Genomic DNA, 24,537 nt, shown 5'->3' on the forward strand with positions numbered 1-24,537 from the left:
GTGAAAAAAATATTGTTTTTAATTGAATGGTCTAATTACACCAAGACTTGATTTTCCCGGAAAATCTCAACCTTTTCGAGAAAATCTCGCGATGGACCCTCCTGCAGACCCCGCAGACGAGTTCCGCAACTGGCTGGAGTTGCCCCGGGACGTGACGGCGTCGATCCTGCTGAGACTGGGCGCCATCGAGATCCTGACGAGCGCGCAGACGGTGTGCTCGCCGTGGCGCAAACTCTGCAAGGACCCGTCGATGTGGCGCGCCGTCGACATTTGCAACACCGACAACTATTGGAATAACTACGAACTCGAGAGGATGTGCCACGACGCCGTCGATTGCAGCTGCGGCCAGTTGGTCGATATCAGCGTCGAAAACTTCGGCACCGACAAGCTCCTCAGGCACATCGCTGACTGGTATTTTCTTTTTTTTTTTTTTTCTTTTTTTTCTGTTCGGATTTGATTTGAATTATGCGCGAGAAATAAAGGTTTTGATTGACATGTTTATGTTTAATCTTTAATATTGATGGCCTTTTTGTTGTGCAATGTGATTGCTACGAGTCTTTTGGTTGTTTGGATTTTGGTAACTTCTTCGTGTAATTCTAGTTAATTGATTTAGAGGTTTAGGGTTTTTTGGTAAATTTGAGATATCTGTGTTTATCAATTTCTATCAAAACCATGTTTTTGTGATTGTCTTGCTTCACTCATTGTTTTTCTTCTTGGAAAAAGACTATGAAAATCACTTTGTTCAAACATTTGGATTGATGTGCGTAGCTTTCATAGTGTAAGGTGTTACATGTAAGCCTAGAGCACATTTAAGGCAAAGATAAAAAAAGGGAATTTGATTGGAGGATGTACTTTTGATGATCATCAAAAGTTACCATAAATAATATTGAAAGCCCATCGCGTGCTCAAGTCAAAGATTCTAACTAAAGCAATAGAAGCTGGATTCCTGAATGGTAGGCAATTACCTTTGAAAAAGAGTTGTTCTTTGATGAAAACTGCAGTGGGGGCAATGTTGTGCACAATGAGTGGTTATTGCAGCACCGTTGAGCCAATTTTAAATAAAATTGGTTTGCCAACAATTTGACGACTGACTTTGGTCAAGCTGACTGTTCAATCTTTGTGTGCATAATAAATACCTAGTATTCAAGGATCAGGACTTCTGGTTTCACTTCTTCATGTTTAAATCATTAGGCTTCTGTGATTAATTATCACCATGGTCTATATTAATTAGATGTAATTGGTGCAGCAATGACTTCTCTAAGATTGTGTCATAAGTGCAATTTTGTTATATCCTTAGCCTATATTAAAGAAAGCTTAGTTTCTTTCAAGTATCAGAAAATATGCAAGGTTATATTTATTTCTAGGTCCATGAATATATGTAGATTAAGACTGAACTACTATAATGTGTATCTTGTAGAGCCCAAGGGGTTGCTCAATCGGCTAAAGACCACGCCTCATAAAGCGGAAATCACTAGTTCGAATCTTATTTTTCCCTTCTACTTGAGGAAAAAATTACTTACAAAAGAAACGTTGTATCTTGTGTTAACTGTAGCTGAGTTACAAACTTGGTAGTTTGCTTGTGCTTTATAAACAGGCAAGTTCGCATATGATGTTGGCATAGTTCCTCGGTATTTTCAAAAGTCACAAGATACTTGGACTTATGGCTTCAAATGTATGAAGTTATGGGATGTTCCCAACTAGACATTGTGTTTCTTTTCTCTGAATAATTTTTCTATACGGAATAGAAAGTAGGCAGCACACCACCACTTTGCAGCTGTCCTCCTTGTTGAATTATAGGCTCCAGTGGGGGGCTGCAATGTAGAAAAATGTATCTGATACAGTGCACAGTTATGTTGCGGATTCAATTTCTCAATGATGAAGTGGCTGATGTAGAATTCTTCCACATATTTGTGTTTGCCTGTCTGTTGATAGCTGCTTGTTCATTTTTTTGTCATTTCCTTTAATGGTATTTTAACAGTTCAAGTCAGCTCAAATGCCTTCGGCTTGTGCATTGCAATGACATTTCAGATGAGGGATTCAGTGGAGTGGCTGCAAAACTTCCATTATTAGAGGAGCTTGTCATTTCATACTGTCCATTGTCAAAAGAAGCTCTCAAAGCTGTGGGCCGTTATTGCCCTCTTTGAAATCACTCAAATTCAACAGCCGGAGGTATGGAAAGTATGAAGAGGAGGCATTTGCTATTGCAGAGAACATGAGTGACTTGCGCCACCTCCAGCTTTTTGGAAATATGCTCACTAACGACGGCTTGCAGGCCAGCCTTGATGGTTGTCCTCACCTTGAATCACTTGACCTACGGCTATGTTTGAATGTCACTCTGGCAGGGGATTTGGGAAGATGTGCTCAACAGATTAAGCACTTGCGTCTTCCCGGTGATTCCACTGATTACCGGGAATTTATTGTTTGGTGGAAACGTGAATTTATTGTTTGGTGAGATTTCGGACATAGATCATTTGTTTGATATTTTTTGTTTTCCTATTCAAATAATGGAATGGGAACTGCATCATTTGTCTGATAAGTATATTATGACATCTCAGGTGGCGGTGATTTCTCGGACCAAGTCTACTACCACCACCGCTAAATCGACATTGAATACTTTGAAGATGTTTTGTAGGAAAAAGTGAAAAAAGATGTTTTGTAAGAATGTTTTGAATGAAAAACTGAAAATTTTTGTTTTGTAGTAATATTTTTATTTAAATAATAATATAAAATTATTGATGTAATGGAAAAAGTAAGAATGTTGGGGGTTAACTTTAAGATGAATAGTGTGAAATATTTTTTTGGGGTCCTTTGGGTCTTTTGGCAAACACAGCCATTGCATGTCAAGAAGCTTTTTGAAGGGAAGAAATGGTAGGCTTCAAATTATTTATCTTACTTATACCTTATTTGTTACATAATCTATATATTTTATTTATGGGAAATTATATCTAAAATCCTTAGGTAAACGCGCTTTTTAAAAAAATTCTTTGGGTATTTTTTTTTGGAAATTTAGTCCTTGGGTCACTCGAAACTACTAGAAAACTCCCTACCGTCAATTTTTGTTAACTTCCGTTAGTCTACTCAAAACTCACCGTTTTATCTGATTAAAATATTATTTTTTTATTAATTTAATTTAAAAAGTTCAATCTTAAAAAAAAAAAAAAACAACCCATGGTACCACCCCTGGCCACCCTCCCCCACACAACCCATATGGGGTGGCCGTAAGCCACCCCAGGGGTGGTTCGCCCACCCCTGGGGTGGCTTGGGGTGGCCTGCGGGCCACCCCAAACCACCTCGAGCCACCCCTTGGGTGGCTTGGGGTGGCTCGCGGCCACCCCATGGGTGGAGGGGTGGCTTGCGGGCCACCCCAAACCCCCAAAGGGTGGCCGCGACCCACCCCCTTGGGGGTTTGGGGTGGCCCACAGGCCACCCCTCCACCCATGGGGTGGCCGCGAGCCACCCCTTGGGTGGAAGGGGGTGGCTGCGAGCCACCCCAAGCCACCCAAGGGGTGGCTCAAGCCACCCCATGGGTGGAAAGGGGTGGCCGCGAGCCACCCCAAGCCACCCAAGGGGTGGCTCGAGCCACCCCATAGGTGGTTTGGGGTGGCCCGCAGGCCACCCCAAACCACCTGGGGCTGGCCGCAAGCCACCCCAGGGGTGGTTCGCCCACCCTTGGGGTGGCTTGCGGCCACCCCATAGGGGTTTGGGGGGGTGGTGGTGGTGGTATGGCCACCCTTCAAATTTTTTTTTTTTTTTAGATTGAATTTTTTAAATTAAATTAATAAAAAAATAATATTTTAATCAGATAAAATGGTGAGTTTTGAGTAGACTAACGGAAGTTAACAAAAATTGACGGTAGAGAGTTTTCTAGTAGTTTCGAGTGACCCAGAGACTAAATTTCCAAAAAAAAAATACCCAGGGAGTTTTTAATAAAATCGCGTTTACCTAAGAATTTTAGATATAATTTCCCTTTATTTATTTTTTCTAAGCAGATTATGTTTATCTCGGCATATATCGTGCAAGTCTTTATCTTTAAAAAATAAAATAAAAAAATATAAAATTAATCTATGGTGATCCTCCATAAGGATCACCATAGATTAATTTAGATATAATTAGATATATTAGATATAATTCTAGGGTTTTTTTAGTCTACTAGGTTACTTGCTTATCACTCATAGACTTTTTATATACAGAGGCCTATGTAATCCTTCATACAATATAATCTTACTACAATGTAGTCAATTATATATTTTCGCGCTCTTCTCTCTTCTTTAATATATCTCTTCAATATATTTAACATGGTATCAGAGTTCTTTTGGCGTTCTGTTTTGACGAATTTCAGTTTCATTGCCCTACACCAAGCGCCTCCAAAATTTCTACTGCCCATAACCTCAAAAGTCGTTCCAAGTCTATAGACTAAGAGCCAGTCAGTCTATTTGCCACCAACGGTGTCCAAACGAGCCGCCACGGTCCCTAAAGAATCTACCCATTTAGTTATGCACCGCCAAAAAGCGGCGATCGACTCAATAATAGCGCCAATTGACATATCAGAACCCGGTGAGTCTATATCCGCCAACTGCGGCCTCATTGGATCCTCCACGCACCCACATGCACAGCTCAAATTCAACTACGGCCTCATTTATACCTTTATTGTTATATAATCTACACATTTATTTTTCCCTAAGCATATTATCTTGATCTGTACATATATTGTGAAAGTCTTATTTTATTTTATTTTATTTTTTGAAAAAAAAAATGGAAAAACATGTTTCAAAAACTAGACAATGATGATCCTCCAAGGATTTGCCTAAATAAGCCACAACTAAAGTTTCAAAGAGCTTGAAACATGATGGGTGTAGCAGCCACTGATAATACTAAAGAAATAGGGGAAATTATCCTTTTCCCTCATGAACTACCACCTGATGACCATTTTTCCCATCAACTACCAACTTTACATTACGACCTCATCAAACTACAATTTCGTTACCAAAACCCCCCCTTCCGTCAGTCGAAGAAGTTAACATGACGGTCAACATGTCACGCACGCGTCACGTGCCAGCTTTTGGATTTCTCTCCAGATTTTGCGCATACCTGGTTTAAGTAGCCTTTTAATTAAAAATTAAAAAACAAAATGCACATTTAGTTTTACCCACTAAATCCCACACCTCCCGCCTTGCCCCCCCCTCTCTCTCTCTCTCTCTCTCTCTCTCTCTCTCTCTCAATTTCTCTCTCCCCCTCCCACCCACCACCACAACCGCCGGCCACACCATCCAGTGGCGACGCAGTATCATCGGCCACCACAATTCAATGTCAGGCCACCATGAAGCAGTCCTTTCGCCGACCCCAACCCAATTTCTCTCTCCCTCTCTCCCAAACTGCCGGCCACCACAATCCATCATCCGGCCGCCACGAAGCAGCAGCGCCGCTGCCCTGTAAGAAGCTCTTGTTAAACATAAAATTTCTTGTAAGCTTGTATCTTTGTCTATTTAGCTCATGTATGTGTTAGTAATGGTTCAAGCATTGTTGGAGAACTATCAAAATCGTTCTCCATGTATAGTATCACTGCACCTTAGCCAATTAAGCACTTCACCACATGGTTGACACACACACCATGGTAGAATACCACTTCACCTCTGAATTTAGGGAAAAACACCTTGTTCCCCAGTCCTACTTTTCTTTAATTTCTTCCACAGAGACTTCTTCCAAAAATCTTCCCCCAGCCCAAACCATATAGAAGGAAATAAGTGAATTTTTGTGTGGTTTTGTGTGGTTTTGTTTTCATATTTGGAAGTTATGCTTTAGAGAAGCATCTATCATCACACTTTTAGAAGTTATGCTTCATAAGATAGTCAGGCTTTTTTTTTTTTTTTGGAACACATTGTGTAAATTCGGACATGGTGGGACATGGTTTCAAAGAAGCTTTTGTAAGCTTTTATCTTTTGTGTAGGCACAGAAAAATAATGTCTACAAATAGCGATGCGTCCAGTGGACGTCTGCAATGTTATTGTGGATTTCTTGCTTATGTAAGGACCTTCTTGACAGAAATAAATTTTGGTAGAAAGTGGTACGGGTGTCTAAACTACCAGGTAATTGTTTTAATTTACTAACTGTCTGTGTTTTCTGTTTAGGCTGATAATTTATGAGATTCATTTTTTTTTTTTTTCTATCTTGCAAATTGTAAGTTTTTTCAGAGGGCTGATAACGAAATGTGCAATTACAAAGAAAGAATGCGTGCTGAAATTAAACAACTACACGACAAAGGAGATACAATGCGTGCTGAGATGGAGAATCAATCTATCCAATTTCAATTGAAGTTAGAGTTGTACCAAACTAGGGTAAAGTTGTACCAGTCTAGGGAGAAGATGTATCAAGCTGCCTTAGGTTTTTTTATTATGATTATACTATTTTATGTTAGTGGGTACAATCAATATAGTGGTAGTAAGCTAATGTTAAGATGAACTTATTCATACCACCAAGGTGGTAGTCGAGATGGTAAAGCAGCCGGGTAAACCCCCCCCTCCAGGGGCACGAGTTCGAACCTGCTTGCGGTAGTAGTGCGTGCTCAATTCTGGGCTTTACCAACTCGCACCTTTGTGGGGCTGTGGTGACGGGCTCGCCGCTTAGGCAGTAGCTATGGCTCAAACCGGACATTCCATGGCGAGGGGAGGCCCCTATGGTCACGCCCAGGGGGGGAAATCTACACTGGTTGCCCCTCCCCCCTCTTTTAATTAGAAAAAAAAAAAAAAAAAAAGATGAACTTATTCATCGTGTTGTAAGCCAACTAACAATCTGCATGTTATTGCAACTGCTTTTGTTTTGATAAATTTTATCGTGAGTAGTAGACTTGGTTCCTTGTCTATCCTTTGCAATTTGTAAGTTCCTTGTCTATCATTTGCAATTTGTAAATATGATAGGAATTGACCATCATTGATAATGCTAACTATTTCATTCAACATTTTAGGTCTATCCATGCACACAAAAAGATTGGAACATTACAAAATTAAACATGTACTTAACAACCAAACCAAAATGGTTACAATATTCACCATACCTAGTCAACCACTCACATTAAACAACAATTCACATAAGTTCATCGCCATCTAAGTAGGAGCCTAACATCCACATCATCATTAGTAGTTAACAACCAAACCAAAATGGTTACAATATTCACCATACCTAATCAACCATTCACATTAAACAACAATTCACATCAGTTTATCGCCTTCTGAGTAGGGGCCTAACATCCACATCATCATTAGTAGTTAACAACCAAACCAAAAGATTACAGCTAAACAAAAAGAGTGCCCCTACCATGCGGTCCGTCTATAAACTCCACCTTTGGCAGCATCCAATAGTTGATTGACACCTCACCTTATTGCACAACTACACAATACAACTGAAACACCAATTAATTCCTCTTCTCTTTAATAAATCAAACCCATCAAAAAAACAATCAAAAATACTCTTCCTCTTCTCCCTGAAACACCATCTCTTTCACCAAGAAGGCTCTCCCTCTTTGAAAGTCTCTCCCTATCTACAGCTTTCGTTCATGGGTTTCGAATTTGCGGTACACATGAATGGGTTTCGTCGATCTTTCCATGTACAAAATGGGTTGCGGCGCACACGAATGGTTCTCTCCAGACCTATGGCGCCGTGGGTCTGGCGAACACCCAGCAGCGTTTTGGGTCTGTGAACACCGTGGGTCTAGCAGCTTAGGAAATTTTCTTTGTTGATTTTGTTTGGTCTCTCTTGATTTGGAGTTTGGGTTTTGTTTTTTCTGGTTTGGCTGATTGGGGTTGTGTTTTTTCTGTTTTTTTTTTTCTGGTCTGGCTGAACGCCCAGCAGACCCACGCTGGGATGCTGGCCAGCGCCGGTGTCTGGTTGTGGGTTTGCTGGCGCCCGAGCAGGTGGATTGAGACCAAGTGTGTGCACCTGAAATTTTTTAGACCAAGCGGGGACCAAGGAGAAGCTGAGCTTCAAAGGGATTGTCATATGTATTAGCCATTTTTCTGAGTTGACTTGAGTTGTAGCCATATGTATTAGCCATTGTGAATTTTGTTAAGAAAGGTTTTGTGCAGATGAGTCGAATTGTTTGAAGGAATGACTGAGTATTGATTCGGTTGAAATTGATTATGGTTTGGTACAGAAACAATAGAAAGGGACACTGGATTGCTTATGAGAGAATCTAGGCGATTATTTTAAGTTTGCCTTCACAAGGGATACACTGCAACTTTTCTCTCGAGTGTTTTACAATGAAAGCCAAGTCTTGTTGAACGTGTTATTACAATGCAACAAGTACAAGTATTAGATCCGATCACCAAATACAATGGCCAATGCTAATGGCCAATCCAAGCAGTACAGAAACAATAGAAAACAGCAAAGCCTTATAATTTAACTAAGCAAAACAGATTAAAATGGTGCACAATTTGATGGAATTCAAGTCAAACTCACAATATCACTCCAAACTCAAAATATCCCTCTAGACTCACCATATTCAAGCCAAATTACACTCCAAACTCACAATATCACTCCAGACTCACCTATCAAGCCAATCTGTTTCTATCTATTTCTAGCATGCATAGCCAAACTCCAAAATCAAATACAACTAGAGAAAATCAAAGCAACTTGAGGGCGCTCCATAGGCGTTGATCCTTTCTACACCAATATCAGCCGTAGACGATGAAGAATCCATTTTTCTCTATAAGCCAACACAGGGAGATTTAGAAGATGGAAAGTTTCTTGATTTTTTTTTTTTCTCAAAAAAAGAGTCACGAAACCTTGTTTTTTTCTCAGAAGGGTCACTACTGTTTCCACGAAAAAACAAAAATTTTCTCAAACGGTTGGCCAGCGATGGTTTGCGAAAAATCCTGTGCTTTCTTCAATGCTTGTGTTTTTGGTTATGACAAAAGATCTTCAATGCTTGTGTTTTTGGTTATGACAAAAGAAATCAAAGGAAGTCTGATTTCTTTCTGGTTTTCCAGAAGGTGAAAATGGAGAGAGAGAAAGAAAGATGAACCAATTGGGTGCTGAGGATGAACCATAGGTGAAGATGAAACAGAGAAGGAAAGAAAAAGAGGGTATGTGATAAAAAAATGGTTTTTTTTTTTGCCTTTGGATTTAAAATCCAGTGCTTTTGTTCCTATTTGATTCTGTGTTACTAGCTGATGTGTACGCATGCTATTGGATGTTGCAAAACAGCAGTTTTGCAGCCCGACCGCATAGGAGGTTTATCCAAACAAAAAAGTTTGATATGGTGTCTAACAACCTAAACAAAAGTCAAACTTGAATGTCCATTAATTTTGTCATGTAGGTCTTTTCTATTTATTCTTTGCTTCCATTCGCCGGATTCCCTTCTCCACGATTGGTACAACCACTCTTCCAGATCTAAGTCCCAAGTTCTTCTGTCGTGCATCAGCTGTAGTGGATGGCAATGTGGACTTAATTTTTTGTGTGATACCCTTATGTGTCACCCTGCCCTTACCTGCCCTTGTCTTCATCCTTTTGGTTAAAGCAATCTGCACGTGCAAGATCGTCATTAGGAAAACAAAAAACAAATGATTTTATTACTTAAACAAAGGTTACTAATAAATACATAATCAGTAGTAGATGCTTGTCTCTTATTGGGCCTTGATATATTATCTTGTGCAGGTTGCATTTGTTGATAAGGATTCCAATAACAATCAAAATCATAATAAAAATCACAATCAACATCATGAAATTCATAGTAACTCACCTAGATGTACAAATTATAAATACAACAAGTAGGTTGTCTCAATTACCTTGTGTAGGTATTGGTGATTGAGTAGGATGTGATCCACTTGCAGATGGTTGGAAGGGAATCTGCTCGAGCCACCCCTTCGGTGGTTTGGGGTGGCTGCAGTGGAGGGGTGGATTGAAGGGTGGCTAGGGGTGGCTCGCGGCCACCCCATTGGGGGTTTGAGGTGGCCCGCGGGCCACCCCTCCACCCATGGGGTGGCCGCAAGCCACCCCTGCAGCGCCACCCCTAGCCACCCTTTAATTTTTTATTTTTAGATTTAATTTTTTAAATTAAATTAATAAAACATTAATATTTTAATCAGGAAAAACGGTGCGTTTTGAGTGGCTCTAATAGCTGTTAAAAAATTTTGACGACGGAGATTTTATTGTCATTTTAATTGACCCAGTGAGTAAATTTTCGAAAAGAAAAAAGATAAAAAAAAGCTCAGGGAGTTTTAAATTTTAAAGGGTTGACTTATGGACTCATTATACATTTTTTTTTCCTTTTCTTTAAGTACTAATCGACTTAATAGCAAAAGTAAAAATTTTGCCTTTGCCTTTGCCTTTTTTTTTTCAAATCAACGGCTGGATGTCCTCTACGACAAAGCCCTGTTTTATTATTATTATTATTATTATTATTATTATTCTTTTGCTGTGAAGTCTTATTTTGACGAAGGTAGTGGTTGAATTGTCCAAAATAAATTTTAAAGTGGTTAAGTATAGACTAAGGCATAGCTAGGTTCAAATCCTGTAATAAGAATTTTCATGTTTAATTAGTGTAAGTTAGGTTGGTGGTTCCCGCCGTCTAGGCCATGCATGTGCGACTCTTAACGGATAAGTGCTACTATAATAATACCTAAATAAAATAGACACAATTAGTTTATTTTGCCTGTCATTTTCGATTAGGGAAAAAAAAAAAAAGGGTCTTTCTATTCACGAGCATAATGAACTTAAAACATATAACTCATACTAAGGAATAAAAACTTTTTATTATTATTAATTTTTTAACTAAAAACACACACACAAAAAAAAAAGGGGGGCGGGGGGGGACTAAAAAGATAAAAACAAAAAGTACTGTCTTTTTTATTATTATTATTATTTTTTTACAAACATAAAAGAAACAAAACAATATGAAAATGAAGCAACATGCATCAAACACATATTCATGAGACATATTTTTTTACTCAACTAGGTAGCAAATCAATTTTTCTAATTGGAAGATAAAACAATAAAGCACTAATAAAAAAAATTAAAAAAAAAAAAAAAAAAGTAGATTGAACAAGGGTGAGTTGAGAATTTGATTTCAATAACATGTTACAAAATAAATTAAGTACTCATATATTTTCGAATCATAACAAATCAAACAAAGTAAGCATTTGATATAAACAAAAATCTTAATGAATCAAAACACTCATGTCAACATAAACTTACTTTCAAATTAAAATTATTAATTTATAAATAACAAATAAAATAGTCTAAAAACACATAATAAAAATATTAAGCATCACCCCTAACCCTAGCTAAAGGATTAACCACTCATAATCATGAAAATAAATTCCATAATCAAATGCTAAACATTAAACTTAACAAATAACAGAAAAGAAACTAAAACTAAGCTAGTAAACTATCTATGAAAAAAATCTCAGTCTCCCGGTTGGCTCTCCAAAAGGATAAAACCTTGATAAACATAAAAAAATAAAAATAAAAATAAAAATTTCATTATGTTCGGCGCCTTTTTTTTTTTTTTTTTTTTTTTTTTTGTTCATGGAACCGAATCCTCCCTAATTCGTCAGTTCCTTACAAAATATAGACAAAACAATCATTTCACTTTTTTTAAAAGACAATTTTGTTTTTTTTTTTTTTAAAGAAGTCGGCTCTTCTCCATTCATTTGAACAGGGGAGAATCAGATTTATTTTTATTGAGGGTTAAACAAAACCATTTCCTTCTTAGTTGGGTAACGTTCTCTTTTACTTGACCTACTTCTTTTCTCTTTGCTGGTTCCCTTGAGCTTTCGCTTTCTTTTATTTTGTCTTATGCGGTCGCTTAGCTGGCAGATTTATGAGACATTTGCCGCCTTCTTCGTTGTTCTTTTTCAGATCAATGGCTGGATGTCCTCTACAACAAAGCCTTTTTCTTTAATAAGTCTTCTTTTCACGATGCAGCCTCTTTACCCCCTTTTTATTTTATTCCTTTCTTGTCCTTAAAAAAAAAAAAAAGGCAAATTTTTTTTTTTTTTCTTTTACATGCCCACACAAGAGATGGAGGGAGGATTCAAACTAATGACCTCCGCTTCATGAGACATGATTTCAAGGTAATTGAGCTACTCCTTTAAGACAAAAAAAAAAAAAAAAAATGCAATTACTTTCATTAGAATATCATTTTAAGCTCAACATTTAATAATTAAAAAATATTTTACAATTAAATGTAAAATATAATAAGATATGATAACGTTTACTTTGATAAAGAAATATACATATTTAAACTATTATCACTAAAATTAGTGAGGAGGTATCCTCAAAATTTGTTATTGTTTTGAGATAAAAGATTAGCTAGAAAGAATGAGGGGCTTTGATTTTTGGCAATCCTTTTGAATGTTAGTTGTAACTTGTAACTTTCTTCCTTCTTAAATGTTAATTAGTATTTTTTTGGGTAATTATTCTTTCCCCCCATTAACTATCACTTGATTACCATATATCTCCATCAACTACCAAGTTTACATTACGACCCCATCAAACTATCATTTCATTACCAAAACCCCTATTTCGTTAGTCAAGGTCGTTAAGTCGAACAGTCAGCCCATCATGTGCGCGTCACATGCCTTGAATGCGTATGCCTTTTTTTTTGGGTAATTATCATTTCCCCCCATAAACTACCACTCGATTACCATATACCCCCATCAATTACGAATTTTACGTGCACGTGATAGGTTGACCGTCCAACTTAACGACCTTGACTAACGAAATAGGGGTTTTGGTAACGAAATGATAGTTTGATGGGATCGTAATGTCAACTTGGTAGTTGATGGAGATATATGGTAATCAAGTGATAGTTTATGGGAGAAAATGATAATTTTCCCTATTTTTTTTCATCATTCTTTCATTCTCTTTTTTAAAAAATTAACCATTAGATTTGTAGGACTCATATCTTCATTTACATGAATCATATTTGATGTTGTTGGTTTTACGGGTGCAAAAGAAGCAGAAAAAGGAAATAGGGATTTTGGTGAACTATTGAAGAGAAGAAAAAGATTCGTTGTTTTCATCATACTCACTTTTGTTGTTTTCACACATATGTGTTTGTCTTTTGTTGGAGTTCACTTTTGTTGTTTTGAGAAAAGAAATGAAAGATGAAAAGCATAAATTTTAACAAACTGAACCTTTTTTTTTTTTCTTAAGCTTCTAGAACTAAAAAATAAAAAAATAAAAAATAAATAAATAAATCCCAAGTTTATTTATACTTTAAAATTTTGATTTTTTTTTTTGGCAAAACATAATCTAAATTCAAACTAGACTCTCTAATTACTAAAACTTTTCATATTGAATTAAACAAGGTTTTAATTGGTTTTGTAGAATTTTAAATAAAAAATAAATAAAAAAATAAAAAAGAGAATTATAGCGGAAGCAAAGAGAAAGAAAATACAATAAATTTTGGGGTGATCTGGTGTGAGACACCTACATTTACCATTGTAAATTGCCCAAAGAACTGCATCTTGCTCTTATTAACTTGACTCATGTGTACAATACAAAGATCTCAATCTATAGGAAAACTATGGTATGTGAGAGAATAAAAGTATGATAAAATTTGACTACAATCAAACTTAAATGAATAATGTTTTAGTATCAACCTAGCATATATTCTAACATTTTCTCAAACTCAAGGTGAAAAGAAAAACAATTATTTTTTTCTCCATTAATTGCGAGTGAACGCAGGAGATGACTAAAAGGTGGGTGGCTGCGATGGAGGCCGGCTATTGGCCAATAGGCAAGGACCAAGTACTTACTTGGGAGACAACTAGCAATGGCTGGAATTAATTGTTGGACAATGATCAAGAAACGCCGATGACAGTGGCAGGAAGATCCTGATGATGTCAATTGGAGACGATGCGGGTAAGGGATCTTTGTAGCGCCTGGGCCTTGGTTTGCTGAAAATTGGACCGTTAGTAAGGCTGATTAGGAAGTGTGTAGCAAGAATATGACTATTTCCTTTAGAATAATCAAAGAAATTCAATGCAAACACAATTGTTTTCAAGTTTCAACAAATAATTTTGTGAAAACAATAATATTATGCTCTTGGATTTTGTTAATGATTATAAATTATCTCTAAACTTTCTACAATAATTGAATTCAAATAATATAAACAGCAAGAATTTTTTGTTCTGTGTGTTTTGGGGATAACATATGAAAACGCAGCAACATGCATCAAACACATGTTCATGAGACATATTTTTTTACTCAATTAGATAGAAAATCAATTTTTTCTAATAGGAAGATAAAACAATAAAGCACTAATAAAAAAATAAAGTAAATTAAACAAGGGTTGGTTAAGAATTTGATTTCAATAACATGTTACAAAATAAATTAATTAAGTATTCATATATTTTCAAACCAAAAATAAGCATTTGATATAAACAAAAATCATAATGAATCAAAATAATCTTGTCAACATAAACTTACTTAATTTCAAAATAAAATTATCCCCAGCATTCAATTGTTAATCTATAAATAACAGATAAAATAGTCTAAAAACACATAATAAAAATACTAGGTTTCACCCCTAACCCTAACTAGAGGATTAACCACTCATAATCTTGAAAATAAATTCCATAATCAAAATGCAAAACATTAAACTAAACAAATAACATAAAAGAAACTAGAACTAAACCAGCAAACTATCTTTGAAAAAAATCTCAGTCTAGGACTACACAAGCGCTTACGATTAGCAGTTATTGGCTATAACCGCTAACCGCAACCGCCTTGGGTGATTATCAATTTTTAATAATCCCAATCGCCTAGGTGGTTAGTGGTTATTTTATAACCGGTGATTAGTGGTTATTCAAACTAATAACTGGAGGTTTTATAACCGCTTTTTTTATATGAGCTTTTGGGATTTTTAAGTATTTTGGGTCATCAATGAGCTCATTTTTTAGGCTTATTTTAATCATTTTGGGCCAAAATGACTTCAAAAAGATGAAAAAACATGCAGTTTTTTGGGCTAGACAATATTTTTGAAAAGGCATGACCCAAATCATCACATACCACATTATATATTTCACATACACATCCAAATGGTCCAAATCCATTAATTAATCCATACAAATGAAAAAATTGAAAAGACAAAATAGCAAAGCAGGCATATCACGACCAAATGGCCAAATCCACTAGTCCGGATACAAATGATTCAATTGAAAACAAATAAATTCTCAAATGATGCAAATGGCTCAAATCTAAGTACTAAAAAAATAATTAACAATTTTTTTTTTTTTTTAAAGAAACCGACCTTTTCCTGCTCATTTGAACCGGAAAGAATCAGATATCTTTTTATTGAGGGTTAAACAAAAGTACAAAACCATTTCCTTCTTAGTTGGGTAACGTTCTCTTTTACGTGACCTATTTCGTTTACACCTCTTCTTTTCTCTTTGCTGCTTCCCTTAAGTTTTGCTTTCTTTTATTTTGTCTTATCCGGTCTCTTTTATAGCTGGCAGATGTAGGAGACATTTGCCTTTCTTGTTCGTTGTTTTTTATCAAATCAACGGCTGGATGTCCTCTACAACAAAGCCCTCTTCTTTTTCTTTTTCTTTTTTCTTTTTCTTTTGCTTTAAGTCTTCTTTCCACTATGCTGCATCTTTACCCTTTTTCTTTATTCCTTTCTTTTCCTAAAATAAGGCAATACTTTCATTAGAAATATCATTTTAAGCTCAACATTTAATAATTAAATAAAAAATTATTATCAGTAAAATTGGCGAGAAGGGTTTCCCACATTTAAGCTATTATCATTTTTTCATTCTCTTCTTTTAAAAATTAATCATTCGATTTGTAGGACTTACACCTTCATTTATGTGGACCTTACAAATTTTAAAATTAATTTTCAAGAAATGAAGAGAGAAAATGATGGGAGAATGCAAAAGAACGTTTCTCATAAATGAAATATTGTTTCATTGTCATATTTAATGTTGTTGGTTTTACCTGTGCTAAAGCAACGACATAAGGAAATAGGGATTTTAGTGAACTGTTGAAGAGAAGAAAAAGATCCGGTGTTTTAGTCTAACTCGCTTTTGTTGTTTCACGTTGACGTATTTGTCTTTTATTGGAGATCATAAAAGAGCTGATTTATGCCAAACCCCTATATAAGTAATCATCTTTTATATTTATAGGATTGTTTGTTAATTGTTACTGTTTGTGTTTTGAGAAAAACAAAAAAAAAAAGATGAAAAACAAAAATTTTAACAAACCGGACCATTTTTTTTCTTAAGCTTGTTAGAATAAAAAATAAATTTTTTAAAAAAATGGTTTCCATGTTTTGGCAAAACATAGTCTAAATTCTAAGTAGACTTTCTAGTTATTGAAATTTTTCATATTGAATTCAACAAGGTGTTAAATGATTTTGTAGATTTCCTTTTTTAAAAAAAAATGAGAATTATAGTGGAAGCAACGAGAAAGAAAAGACACAATAAATTTTGAGGTGGTTTGGTATTAGTCTATTAGACACTTACGTTTACCATTTTGCATCTTGCTATTATTAACTTCATTCATATATACAATACAAAGATGTCAATTTATAGGAAAACTATGGTATGTGAGAGAATACAAGTATGGTAAAATTTGATTACAATCAAACTTAAATGAATAATATTTTAGTATCAGCCTAATATGGAAAACATATATTCTAACATTCCTTCCTCAAGGTGGAAAGAAATTTTTTTTTTTTTTTTTCTCGATGAATTGTGCATGAAAGGAGGAGACAACTAAGAGGTGGGTAGCAGTGGTGGAAGCCGGCAATTGGCCAATAGTTAATGACGGAGAAGTTACTTGGGAAACGGCGAGCAGTGGCCAAAATAAATTGTTGGACAATGGCCAAGAAACGCCATTGACAGCAACTGGAAGATCCTAATGATGATGTTAGTCGGAGACGATGCGGGTAAGGGATCTTAGAGCTTTGGTTTGTTGAAATTGGGTCGTTGGTAAGGCTAACTAAAGAGTGTGTAGCAAGAATATGACTATTTACTTTAGAATAATCAAAGAAATCCAATATGCAAACTCAATTGTTTTAAACAAATAATTAATTTCGTGAAAACAATATTATTGTGATCTTGGATTTTGTTAATGATTATAAATTATCTCCAAACTTTCTACAAGAATTTAAATCAAATAATATAAGCAGAAAGAATTTCATCGAAAACAAAAAAAAATAGCAAGAATTTATTAATTATTATTCACAAACATGAGGCAACTAAAAGTGCTTCTCAACTGGTTAAAAAACACAATACTTTTCATGTGAATCAACAGTGAACCGGTTTTTAGCTAATTTATTTCGCAAATAAAAACCCCACACAAACACAAGCAGTCCCCGAAACCCCGACTTGATTTTCCCGGAAAATCCCAGCCTTTCCGAGAAAATCTAGCGATGGACCCTCCTCCTCACCCCTCAGACGAGTTCCGCAACTGGCTGGAGCTGCCCAGAGACTTGACGAAGTCGATCCTGCTGAGACTGGGCGCCATCGAGATCCTGACGAGCGCGCAGTGGGTGTGCTCGCCGTGGCGGAAACTCTGCAAGGACCCGTCAATGTGGCTCGCCATCGACATGCGTAAGCCCGGCGACCACTGGACGTTCCCCGAGCTCGAGAAGATGTGCCGCGACGCAGTGGATCGCAGCTGCGGCCAGTTGGTCGATATCAAAGTCGACGACTTCGGCACCGACGAGCTCCTCAGGCACATTGCTGACAGGTTTTTTTTTTTTTTTTTTTTCTGTTCGGATTTGATTTGAATAACGCGCCTGAAATTAAGGTTTTGATTGATATGCTTATGTTTAATCTGCCTTTTTGTTGCACAATGTGATTGATTGATGTTCTTTATCCTTGAGTTGTACATGTAATCCTTGTGGCTGATAAAACGGGAATTTGATTGGAGGATGTAGTTTTGATGATCATAAAAAATTTAAATTTTACTTGTTGTGCATCTTTATTATTTAATAACGTTTACTCATCAAAAAAAAAAAAGAACCTCTGCCACCATAAATTCTTTTTTTGTGTGTGGGTGGGTGGGGGGGAATCTTGTGCACAATGAGTGCTTATTGCAGCACCATTGAACCAATTATAATTAAAATCTTCCTATGCATAATAAATCCCAGGACATCTGGTTTCACTTCTTCATGTTTAAATAATTAGGCTTCTGTAATTAATTATCGCCATCGTCTACCTTAATTAGATGTATAATTAAGTATCAGAAAATATGCAAGGTTTTATTTATTTATAGGTCCATGAAATGTATGTGTAGATTTTTTTGTCATTTCCTTCCATGTTATTTTAACAGTTCAAGTCAGCTCAAACGCCTTCGACTTGCAAACTGCCTTGGCGTTTCAGATGGTGGATTGAGTGGAGTGGCTGCAAAACTTCCATTACTAGAGGAGCTTGCCATTTCATACTGTCCATTGTCAAAAGAAGCTCTGGAAGCTGTGGGCCGCTGTTGCCCTTTGTTGAAATCACTCCAATTCAACAACTGGTTTCGGGGTTCTAAAAGGTGTCATGAGGAGGCACTTGCTATTGCAGAGAACATGAGTAAATTGCGCTGCCTCAATCTTGTTGGAACTTATACTCTGACTAACGGCAGCTTGCAGGCCATCCTCGATGGTTGTCCTCACCTTGAATCGCTTGACTTACGGCGATGTAAGGACCTCACTCTAGAAGGGAATTTGGGAAGAAGGTGTGCTGAGCAGATTAAAGACTTGCGTCTTCCCCATGATTCCATTGATGACTATGAATTTAAAGAGGACATTTGTGAATTGAAAATTACTGGCACAGGTAGGTTTAAGGACATACATCATTTGTCTAATACTTATATATATTTTTTAATTCAAATAAAAGAACAAGGAAAGGGGGACTATATAGATCATTTGTCTGATACTTATGAGTATATTATGAATTTTCAGTACTCTTCAGTCCCCACGACTACGACTTCGACTTCGAGAGCTGCTTCGACGATGCGGATTTTTGGTTTGACTAGCATAAATAGAATGATTCCTATGCTGAAAATGGTTAGATACTTTGTACTACTATTAAGGCCTTGTTTGTTAAATAACATGGCAATACGGCCTTGTTTGTTGTGAATTCTTTTAAGATTTTTTATTTTTTGAGTTTTGGTTTATCGGCATGATGCAACTTGGTCTGAACTCTAAATTTGAAGGAAATATCAATATGGTAGAATATGATAATTATTGAGCGTTAAATATTGGACTAATAAAAATAATAAATGTTGATTTGATAAAATTTTAGCTATTAATTTTAACATAATAATTAAAAATTTAAAAAATCGTATATGAAACAATTTCCTAAATCCCCTTAAGAAGGTTCCTAAGTAGTAATTCAATCAGTTGTGAATCATGCCTCATGAAGCGAAGGTCACTATTTCGAAATCTCCCCTCCCTCTTCTCTTATGTGGACATGTTAAAAAAAAAAAAAAAAAAATCCCCTTAAGTTAAGTTTGGTTAGATCATTTTAAGAAAAATATTTACGGACTAATAGTAGGCTTATTTTATTAGTATTTGGGTTTGCACATTTTTTTTTTTTCTCACATAAGGTTCAAATCCTATCATAAATGATACTTGACTTACGAAAAAATACCAACTTAGTACCTTCGTTAGCCCAAACTAAAGGAATGCCACGTGTCGTTACATAGAAGTGCCATTTGCCTTAAAAAATATTAAAATTAATTAAAAAAACTAAATATAAAAAAAAAAAAAATAATAATAATAATAATAATAATAAGATTTAGTTTTTTTATTATTATTCATTTTTAGGACACATGACATTTCTATGTAATGACACGTATGATGGAACCTAATAAAGGTATTAAGTTGGTATTTTCCCATAAATCAAGTACCATTTATGATAAAATTTGAACTATGGGTAAAAAAATAAAAATTTACAAACTCATGTACTAATAAAGTATTTAACCTAATGAAGATAAGTTTAGTTGGATCATTTTAAGAGCATTCACAATGGAGTAGCCAAATTTTAATGCAAAATAGCTTCCCAAAACTTATTTTATCTAGTTTAACTAATAAATTTTTCAAGCTTAGAAAAAAAAAAAAAAAACTAATAAATTTTTCAAGGCATCTACATCTGATTAGCTATATTTCTATCTATTCTATTAAAATAATATTTATTTTTTTATTTTTTATTCATTTTAATTCAAAAAACCATGAAAAAAAAAAAAGAAAAAAAACCGCCAAATTAAACAACCAATCACCCCAAATTTCTCTTTTCTTCAAACTTGAAAAGTTGAAAAAGTTTTGAAGAAGAGAAAACAGGTGAAAGAAACAATAAAAAATAAAATGGTTTTCTTAAAAAGTAATGCTATATGTAGCATTTTTTTTTTTTAATTTTGGATAATCCAATCAAATATCAATTTTGTGTTTTTTTTTTTTAGGTAATCCAATGTGGGGAGTTTTTTAAAAATCTAATTAACTATTTTAAATAAAAAAATCATTTGACTCATCTATTGTGAATGCTCTAAGAAAAAGATTTACAGATAAATAGTAAAGAGAAAAGGTTAACTTTACTTTTAAGCCCACGCATTGTAATAATCAGGAAAAGTAAGAGTTTTGCCGGCTTTTTTTTTTTTTTTTACCAAATCAATGGTCGGATGTGCTCTACGTACGACAAAGCCCTGTTCTTTTTTCGTTCTTCTTTTGCTTTCAAGTCTTATTTCCACTAACCATTAGGGTAATTGTTCAATAAAATTTTTAAAGTGGTTGCGAATATATTAAGGGCATGGATTCAAATCCCACAATAAAAATCTCTACGCTTGATTAGTGTAAATCACCTTGATTTTTATTACTATCGTAGTGGAGCTAAGTTAGGCTATAATTTAGACAAATTTGAGAGAGCACTTTCGGTTTCCACTGTCTAGGTCTCTTTTGTGTGACCCAACAGATAAGTATTACTATGGTCACACCCAAATAAAATAGCCAAAATTGATCCATCCCGCTTGCCTTTTTGACTTTAAAATAAAAATAAAAAATCTTATGTTCACGATGTTGCCGCTTTACCCTTTTTCTTACTCCTTTCTTTTCCTACAAAAAGGCAATTGCTTTCATTAGAATATCATTTTAACTTTTTAAGCTCAACATTTAATAATTAAACAATGTTCCACAATTAATTAAATTTAGAATGCAAGAACTAGAACATAATAAGATAGGAAAATGTTTACTTTAAGGAGTAACTTCACTTTAAACCCCTAAATTACTACACAGTTTGACAAACTCTCCAAATTTCAAAATCTCTCAATTTGAACCCTTAAACTTTTAAATTGCAGTCAATTTGAACCATTTCATCACATTTAACCGTTAACTTCTAACGGCAATACCGAAAAAGACAAAAATATCCCTAATTTTTTGCTTTTTTTATTTTACTTTTATTTTTATTTTTTAATTTGGAATTAAGGGTAAATTTGAAATTTTATAAAAAAGTCAAGTGTTATAAACATCACTGTCTCACTTTTAACATTTAAAATCTACCGAAGGGGTTCAAATTGATTGCAATTGAAAGTTAAAAGGTTCAAATTGAAAAGTTTTGAAGTTTGGGGGGGTTTGTCAAATCGTGTGGTAATTCAGAGGTCTAAAGTGAAATTACCCCTAACTTTAATAAATAAAATAATGGTGAGGAGGGTTTGCTCAAGTTTTTTTACTCATTTGAGATAAAAGATTCGGTGTTTTCGTCTAGAGATATGCTAAAATCTAATAAAAACTCCATATTTTTCCCATAAAAATTCATGTGGCAAGATGCCACATCATCTTCTTTTTATTTTATCTTTTTCCCTACGCCACAAAAAAAATGATGTCGCATCTTGCCATGTAGACTTTTATATATAAAATATAGAGTTTTTATTAGATTCTAGCATTTCTCTTTCGTCGAGCTAACTCACTTTTGTTGTTTTACGATGACGTGGTTGTTTTTCATTGGAGTGAACAAAAGAGCTGATTTATATATGACAAGTCTCTATATAAGTTATTCTCTTCAATATTTATAAGATTGTTTTGTATTATAATTGTTTGTTATTATTTTTGTTTTGAAAAACAAAAAACAAAAAATTTAACAAACCAAACTTCTTTTTTTTTTCTTTTTTTTTTTCCCCCTTAACCAAAAAAAAAACGTTTCCAAGGTTATTTATACTTTAAAATTTTGTATTTTTGTTTTTGTTTTTTTTTGCAAAACATAATCTAAATTCTAACTAGACTTTCTATTACAAAATAATTTCATATTGAATTATTAAACAAGGTGTTAATTGCTTTTGTAGAATTTTAAATTAAAAAAAAAAATGAAAATTATAGCGGAAGCAAAGAGAAAGAAAAGACAGCAAAATTTTGAAGTGGTTTGATGTTAAACACATACGTTTATCATTGTAAACTGCCCAAAGATCTCAATCTATAGGAAAATTATGGTATGTATAAGATAATACAGGTATGGTAAAATTTTATAACAGTCAAACTTAAATTAATAATATTTTAGTATCAACGTCCTAATATGGAAAACATATATTCAAATATCTACTCAGACTCAAGGTGAAAAGAAAAACACTTTTTTTTTTTTTTTTTCTCGATGAATTGCGAGTAAACAAAGGAGATGACTATTGGCTGATAGTAAAGGACCGAGTAGTTACTTGGAAGACGACTAACAATGGCCAAGAAACGCCAGTGACAGCGGCCGGAAGACCAGATAATGTCAGCTAGAAGAATGCCGATAAGGGATCCCAATAGCGCCTAGGCCTCGGTTTGTTGAAAATTGGGCCATTGGTAAGGTTTACTTTAAAATAATCAAAGAAATGCAATGCAAACTCAATCGTTTTCAAACAAATAATTTCGTGAAAAGTGAAAACAATATTATTGTGCTCTTGGATTTTGTTAATGATTATAAATTATCTCTAGACTTTCTACAAGAATTTAAATCAAATAATATTAACAGAAAGAATTTTTTGTTATGTGCGGGGAAGTGGAATAGCGTTAATTGATCTTTGAAAATAATGAGTCAAATAATATTTTTGTTTTAAAAAGTAAGAATGTTGTGGATTCAATATCGCAGTGATGAAGAGGCTGATGTAGAATTCTTCCACATATTTGTGTTTGCTGCTTCATTTTTGTCATTTCCTTTCGTGGTATTTTAACAGTTCAAGTGATCAGCTCAAACGCCTTGGTCTTGTGAAATGCTTTCTCATTTCAGATGAGGGATTGAATGGAGTTGTTGCAAAACTTCCATTACTAGAGGAGCTTGCTATTTCATACTGTTGATTGTCAAAAGAAGCTCTGGAAGTTGTGGGCCACTGTTGCCTCTTCCGAAATCATTCAAATTCAACAATCGGAGACAGAAGAATAGATAGATTTCTTAAGGATGGACATACCCTTGAATCAATGATTGTGCAAACTCCACATAATAATAATGGAATAATAAATGCAAGAGATCAACATATAGTATTTACGTGGTTCGGCAGTGAGCCTACATTCACGGGACTAACTCCGATCAATCCGCTATAAACAACTTGTTATAGTAGTGTCTACTCAAGTTATGCAAAACTTGAATTAATACAAGAGTAAAATAATACAGAGAGAAACAACCTCTGTTAAAACTAATATATACTCTCAGTAGTGTATTAAAACATTATTTTCTTAACTCTCTCTCTAGAGTATAACTGAAGCTCTCCTCTCCTAGCTTCTCTTATTGTGTGTTGTTGTTAATCATCATCAATCATGTTTGAGGCATAAGGCCCCTTGACTATTTATAGCCAAAGTTAGAACCATCTAGATGATGAAGACAAATTGAGAACCTTTTAGATGGTTCCATCTAGATAAATCTTTGTAAATAACCTTCTAGATGGATGTAGAATCATCTAGATAAATCTTTGTAGAGAACTTTCTAGATAAGTGGAGAACCATCTAGATAAATCTTTATAGGACTTGCTCCATTTTATTTAATCAAAATCTCATCTTAAGTAGGGAAAAACCTTGTCGGCAGCTAACAAGATTATGATGGGGAGGCACTAGCTATTGCAGAGAACATGAGTCAATTGCGGCACCTCCAGCTTGTTGGAAATAAGCTGACTAATGAGGGCTTGCAGGCCATCCTTGATTGTTGTCCTCACCTTCAATCGCTTGACCTACGGCTATGTTTCAATCTCACTCTAGAAGGGGATTTGGGAAGAAGATGTGCTCAACGGATTAAACACTTGCGTCTTCCCCATGATTCCACTGATGACTATGAATTTAATGATCATTGTTTTTTTTTATGGCTTAATTGGTCGGTTTTCGGGCATAGATCATTTGTCTAATACTTTTTCTTTTTATGTATATATTCAAATAAAGGAAGGGGGACTAGATCATTTGTCTGATACTAATGAGTATTATGAATTCTCAGGAGGGGGACAACATCGAGCACTTTGAAGAATACGATGATCCCCAAAACGACTTCTGGATGGAGGTCTTTATTTTGAGAAGCATAAATGAAATGATTCCTGTTTTTAGTATTAATACCTTATTGGCTTTCTGTGCCTGTTTAAATGCACTAATTTTAAATTTTGGTG

The 24,537-nt window shown here is 34.9% G+C and overlaps 2 protein-coding genes and 1 pseudogene across 2 annotated transcripts; all 3 read left to right on the forward strand.

Annotated features, from left to right (window-relative positions):
• Positions 1-2,698, forward strand: LOC132172682 (putative F-box/LRR-repeat protein 23). Its single transcript, XM_059584225.2, is given in 4 exon segments — positions 1-411; positions 1,979-2,136; positions 2,139-2,448; positions 2,556-2,698. Coding segments are annotated over 4 exon segments (798 nt in total). The 5' UTR covers positions 1-91; the 3' UTR covers positions 2,566-2,698.
• A 14,587-nt stretch (positions 2,699-17,285) lies between these two features.
• LOC132172681 (putative F-box/LRR-repeat protein 23) lies at positions 17,286-19,110 on the forward strand. Its single transcript, XM_059584224.2, has 3 exons — positions 17,286-17,694; positions 18,280-18,767; positions 18,896-19,110. The coding sequence occupies exons 1-3, from the start codon at positions 17,375-17,377 to the stop codon at positions 18,967-18,969; spliced, it is 882 nt and encodes a 293-aa protein (XP_059440207.2). The 5' UTR covers positions 17,286-17,374; the 3' UTR covers positions 18,970-19,110.
• A 3,233-nt stretch (positions 19,111-22,343) lies between these two features.
• Positions 22,344-24,285, forward strand: LOC148588136 (putative F-box/LRR-repeat protein 23 pseudogene; annotated as a pseudogene).
• Positions 24,286-24,537: the final 252 nt, after the last annotated feature.

This window comes from Corylus avellana, chromosome 1 (assembly GCF_965113065.1).
Source record: "Corylus avellana chromosome 1, dhCorAvel1.hap1.2, whole genome shotgun sequence".
Taxonomy (NCBI): domain Eukaryota; kingdom Viridiplantae; phylum Streptophyta; class Magnoliopsida; order Fagales; family Betulaceae; genus Corylus; species Corylus avellana.